At 50.3% G+C, this 5,914-nt stretch overlaps 1 protein-coding gene across 1 annotated transcript; it reads right to left on the bottom strand.

Moving 5' to 3' along the window:
- Positions 1-1,444: 1,444 nt before the first annotated feature.
- On the bottom strand, positions 1,445-4,740 carry LOC142310488 (E3 ubiquitin/ISG15 ligase TRIM25-like). Its single transcript, XM_075348012.1, has one exon. It carries the CDS (start codon positions 4,420-4,422, stop codon positions 2,953-2,955), a length of 1,470 nt encoding a protein of 489 aa, XP_075204127.1. The 5' UTR covers positions 4,423-4,740; the 3' UTR covers positions 1,445-2,952.
- Between the last annotated feature and the right edge of the window lie 1,174 nt (positions 4,741-5,914).

Below are 5,914 nucleotides of genomic sequence, written 5' to 3'. Positions count from 1 at the left end.
CTATTACATCATGTCTTATCCACCAGTCACCTCCAGAGCTGCACTCACTATTCTGCTGTTACATCGTGTCTTATCCTTCAGTCACCTCCAGAGCTGCAGTCACTATTCTGCTGTTACATCATGTCTTGTCTTATCCTCCAGTCACCTCCAGAGCTGCACTCACTATTCTGCCTCTTCAGTCGTCCTCGTTATTGTCAATCACAGACAGCGCTAACGATGATGAATGAGAAGAGCCACGAAGAAAGGAGGAAACCGCACCCTGCAAATACTGGAGAATCACAACCGCACCTGTCACTGTGTATTATACACTCCAGAGCTGCACTCACTATTCTGCTGGTGCAGTCACTGTGTACATACATTACATTGCTGATCCTGAGTTACATCCTGTATTATACTCCAGAGCTCCGCTCACTATTCTGCTGGTGCAGTCACTGTGTACATACATTACTGATCCTGAGTTACCTCCTGTATTATACTCCAGAGCTGCACTCACTATTCTGCTGGTGCAGTCACTGTGTACATACATAACTCAGGATCAGTAATGTAATGTACACAGTGACTGCACCAGCAGAATAGTGAGTGCAGCTCTGGAGTATAATACAGGAGGTAACTCAGGATCAGTAATGTAACCTCCTGTATTATACTCCAGAGCTGCACTCACTATTCTGCTGGTGCAGTCACTGTGTACATACATTACTGATCCTGAGTTACCTCCTGTATTATACTCCAGAGCTGCACTCACAATTCTGCTGGTGCAGTCACTGTGTACATTACATTACTGATCCAGAGTTACCTCCTGTATTATACTTCAGAGCTGCACTCGCTGTTCTGCTGGTGCAGTCACTATGTACATACATTACTGATCCTGAGTTACCTCCTGTATTATACTCCAGAGCTGCACTCACTATTCTGCTGGTGCAGTCACTGTGTACATACATTTCTGATCCTGAGTTACCTCCTGTATTATACTCCAGAGCTGCACTCACTATTCTGCTGGTGCAGTCACTGTGTACATACATTACACTACTGATCCTGAGTTACCTCCTGTATTATATTCCAGAGCTGTACTCACTATTCTGCTGGTGCAGTCACTGTGTACATACATTACACTACTGATCCTGAGTTACCTCCTGTATTATACTCCAGAGCTGCACTCACTATTCTGCTGGTGCAGTCACTGTGTACATACATTACATTACTGATCCTGAGTTACCTCCTGTATTATACTCCAGAGCTGCACTCACTATTCTGCTGGTGCAGTCACTGTGTACATACATTACTGATCCTGAGTTACCTCCTGTATTATACTCCAGAGCTGCTCTCACTATTCTGCTGCTGCAGTCACTGTGTACATACATTACTGATCCTGAGTTACCTCCTGTATTATACTCCAGAGCTGCACTCACTATTCTGCTGGTGCAGTCACTGTGTACATACATTACTGATCCTGAGTTACCTCCTGTATTATACTCCAGAGCTGCACTCGCTGTTCTGCTGGTGTAGTCACTGTGTACAGAATCATGAGTGCAGCTCTGGAGGGAGCACACTTGATGTTACATATAAACCTTTACTTTATGACATAAGACTTTATTCCATGTGAGATAATATTGATCAGTTAACCCTTCGATCCTGGGTTCTGTACGATATCTCGCTGACTGTTTCCTGGTTTCCTCCCCGTGCTCTCGGCGCTGTGCACATTACGGGGGGTTTGTTTTGGGGGTTCAGCGCTTCTATTGTGGAGATTTCCAGTCCCGGTAGATGGAGTCATTACTGCGCTTCTTTCTGCGGTGAATGAAGTGTCACACGGTAACGACATGAAATGAAGAATGATGCTCCGGAGCGCAGCGTTAAGTGCCCGGCTGTCAATCAATGCCAGGATTATCCATGGGAAGGACGCGCGACAGAACGCCGAGGAACAGAACCTTAGATGCTCATTGCTTATTTTTGGGGGGAGAAACTGATACAACGGGTGGGGGTGGGGGCACCACCCAAAAGGCGCACCACCAAAACTAAATGTAATGCACTTCCAATGGCTTAACACTTGGTGGTGCTGTTCCATCTCGCCCTCGGAGGTCCTACCAAAACCTAGAAGGATTGGTCATCAATATATGATTGGTGGGATTGTATGTGGGGGTGATCAGTACGACCGTCTCCAAGGTCCACCACATCTCCATTGTCTTGACTGGACAGTCCTGAACGTTGGGCCATTGTCTTGACTGGGTCAGTCCTTAAGGTTGGGTCGTTGTCTTTTTCGGGAAGTCCTGAAGGTTGGGTCATTGTCTCGATTGCGGCAGTCCTGAAGGTTGGGTCATAGTCTTGATTGGGGCAATCCTGAAGGTTGGGTCATAGTCTTGAGTGCGGCAGTCCTGAAGGTTAGGTCATTGTCTTGATTGGGTCAGTCCTGAAGGTTGGGTCATTGTCTTTTTCGGGAAGTCCTGAAGGTTGGGTCATTGTCTTGATTGCAGCAGTCCTGAAGGTTGGGTCATTGGGTCCTGAAGGTTGGGTCATTGTCTTGATTGGGTCAGTCCTGAAGGTTGGATCATTGTCTTGATCGGAGCAGTCCTGAAGGTTGGGTCACTGTCTTGATTGGGGCAGTCCTGAAGGTTGGGTCATTGTCTTGATTGGGTCAGTCCTGAAGGTTGGGTCATTGTCTTGATTGGGTCAGTCCTGAAGGTTGGGTCATTGTCTTGATTGGAGCAGTCCTGAAGGTTGGGTCATTGTCTCGATTGGAGCAGTCCTGAAGGTTGGGTCATTGTCTTGATTGGAGCAGTCCTGAAGGTTGGGTCATTGTCTTGATTGGAACAGTCCTAAAGGTTTGTCCTCCACTGATCTAATATTGATGGCTTATTATAGGTCACTTGGCCCTCGAGCCCTCCACAGTAGTTTACAGGGAGGGTCTATCTTTATAAAATATGTCCTCTTATCCAGCATCTTCCACCCAAGTGCTAAGCATTATAGGGGGGAGTCCTGGTGAAGGATCTTCAGGCAGCAGTGCTCCTCACACAACCAGTAACCTATACCAAAAGCCGCGTGGAGGGGCTCGGTGAAGGTGGCCGTGACAGTGTGCAGGTGTCTGATGGGGTTACTCAACTCAAAAAAGGACAACTGTCCAGCATCAAAGTCCAGAAATATCCGGAATCTATTACACGAGAAGGTGTGAGGGCAGGTGGTCACCATGTTGTCATGCATGATCGAATATTGGTTCTTGTACAATCTACGAAGACACCAAGACTTGTTGTTGTCCCCGAAGTAGGACTGATCCCCTGTCCTCTCCATTCTAACATAGGCCACCCCTAGCCTCCAGTCTCCAGTTTCACTGGTCTCCACCTCCCAATACTGTTGACCTGAGGAGAAGACCTGGCTGCTTATGATCTGATTATACTGGAACCTCTTTGGTGTTTCGGGACGATTTTGATAAACAGCAGACCAGTACATGGTCCTTAGGTCATCCGATACCAGTATGTTATTGGCAGCCGTGCTTAGATCTAGAACAAGTTCCTGAAGGTCTTGAGATCTTGAGATTTGGTCACCATGGAGTTTTTGGCCACATTCTTGTCGTTCTCTGCCTTCTCCATCCAAAAATCCATTCAGGTCCACATCCTTCTCACGTAAGATGGAAACAAGGTCTGGTGAGTTGCAGAGTTCTTCGAGATGACGAATTTTCTTAGACACCTTCTCCTTCTTGATCTGGAAGAGTTGGATCAGGCTGGAGATCGTGTACAACACCTCCTCACCTCTTAGGTCTGGAAACAGGATGGTGTCCTCATCGTTCCCGGGTTTTCTTGGTCTACGGTTTTCTAGATCTTGGATTTTCTTCTCGATTTCATCTCGTTTGGAGGAGAGCTTCCTCAGGAAAGTTCTAAATGTCTCCTTCTTCTTCTCAGAAGCCTCATCCAGAAGCTGCACCTGATGTCCATGATGTTCTCCAGCCAAACAACAGGTGACGCAGATACAAGAGTCATCTACCATGCAGTGATACTTCAGGAGTTCCTTATGGACGGGGCATTTCTTCTTCTCCGGGGTTTGGGTGGCTTCGGTCAGGACGTGTTCTGCTGACCTTCTGTGAACCCTCAGGTGGTTGCTGCACAGAGAAGCTTCACAGTGTAGACAGGACTGAACGGCAGGGACGGCAGAGTACAGGCAGTACGAGCAGTGGACGTGGCTTCCGCTCTGCTCGGGGTTTGAGGAGGAGAAGATGGTGACGATGTTACACAGGGCGATGTTCCTCTGCAGCACGGGCCGGGCCGGGAACACCGTCCTGCACTCCGGGCAGTTGTAGGCCCCAGAGCCCACCTGGGTGTCCAGCATGCGGTCAATGCAGGCCCGGCAGTAGTTGTGTCCACACGTCAGGTTCACCGGATCCCTGTAGATCTCCAGGCAGATGGGACATTTCAGCTCCTCCCGGAGATCAGCAGACGCCATCACTGCAGAGGAGGCGGGGAACGAAACTGAAAGTGTGGCCACCGGCCGGGGAGGGGGCCACCAACCAGCATCCGGGGAGGGGGCCACCAACCAGCGTCCGGGGAGGGGGCCACCAACCAGCGTCCGGGGAGGGGGCCACCAGCCAGCGTCCGGGGAGGGGGCCACCAACCAGCGTCCGGGGAGGGGGCCACCAACCAGCGTCCGGGGAGGGGGCCACCAACCAGCGTCCGGGGAGGGGGCCACCAACCAGCGTCCGGGGAGGGGGCCACCAACCAGCGTCCGGGGAGGGGGCCACCAACCAGCGTCCGGGGAGGGGGCCACCAACCACCGTCCGGGGAGGGGGCCACCAACCAGCGTCCGGGGAGTGGGCCACCAACCAGCGTCCGGGGAGGGGGCCACCAACCAGCGTCCGGGGAGGGGGCCACCAGCCAGCGGGCGGGCGGGTCACATGATAATACTGTCACAGCGCCGGCCCTTTAAATCTGCCAAGTGCTCAGGTCAGGGAGAGGCGACTGTAGGATGGGTGGCTACAATCTATTACTCCCTGTTATCAGCCATTACTGAGGGAGGAGACTGTAGGACAGGTGGCTACAATCTATTACTCCCTGTTATCAGCCATTACTGGGGGAGGAGACTGTAGGACAGGTGACTACAATCTATTACTCCCTGTTATCAGCCATTACTGCAGAGGAGACTGTAGGACAGGTGGCTACAATCTATTACTCCCTGTTATCAGCCATTACTGGGGGAGGAGACTGTAGGACAGGTGACTACATTCTATTACTCCCTGTTATCAGCCATTACTGAAGGAAGAGACTGTAGGATGGGTGACTGCAATCTATTACTCCCTGTTATCAGCCATTACTGAAGGAAGAGACTGTAGGATGGGTGACTGCAATCTATTACTCCCTGTTATCAGCCATTACTGGGGGAGGAGACTGTAGGACATGTGACTACAAGCTATTACTCTCTGTTATCAGCCACTACTGGGGGAGGAGACTGTAGGACAGGTGACTACAATCTATTACTCCCTGTTATCAGCCATTACTGGGGGAGGAGACTGTAGGACAGGTGAGTACAATCTATTACTCCCTGTTATCAGCCATTGCTGGGGACATGGCTTGGAACACAGTTTTGGGCTCCCCTCCCCCGCTCTTCCTTCCTCCAGTGATTAGTCTTTCTTTTGCCCAGAGCTCAGCAGACAGTATCACACAGGAGAGGATTAGATACACAGCTCAGCAGACAGTGTCACACAGGAGAGGATTAGATACACAGCTCAGCAGACAGTATCACACAGGAGAGGATTAGATACACAGCTCAGCAGACAGTATCACACAGGAGAGAATTAGATACACGGCTCAGCAGACAGTATCACACAGGAGAGGATTGGATACACGGCTCAGCAGACAGTATCACACAGGAGAGGATTAGATACACAGCTCAGCAGACAATATCACACAGGAGAGGATTAGATACACGGCTCAGCAGACAG

Source organism: Anomaloglossus baeobatrachus, chromosome 5, assembly GCF_048569485.1.
Source record: "Anomaloglossus baeobatrachus isolate aAnoBae1 chromosome 5, aAnoBae1.hap1, whole genome shotgun sequence".
Classification (NCBI taxonomy): Eukaryota; Metazoa; Chordata; class Amphibia; order Anura; family Aromobatidae; genus Anomaloglossus; species Anomaloglossus baeobatrachus.
Note: the sequence above shows the minus strand (reverse complement) of the source record. Positions and strands in the feature narration are given on the sequence as shown.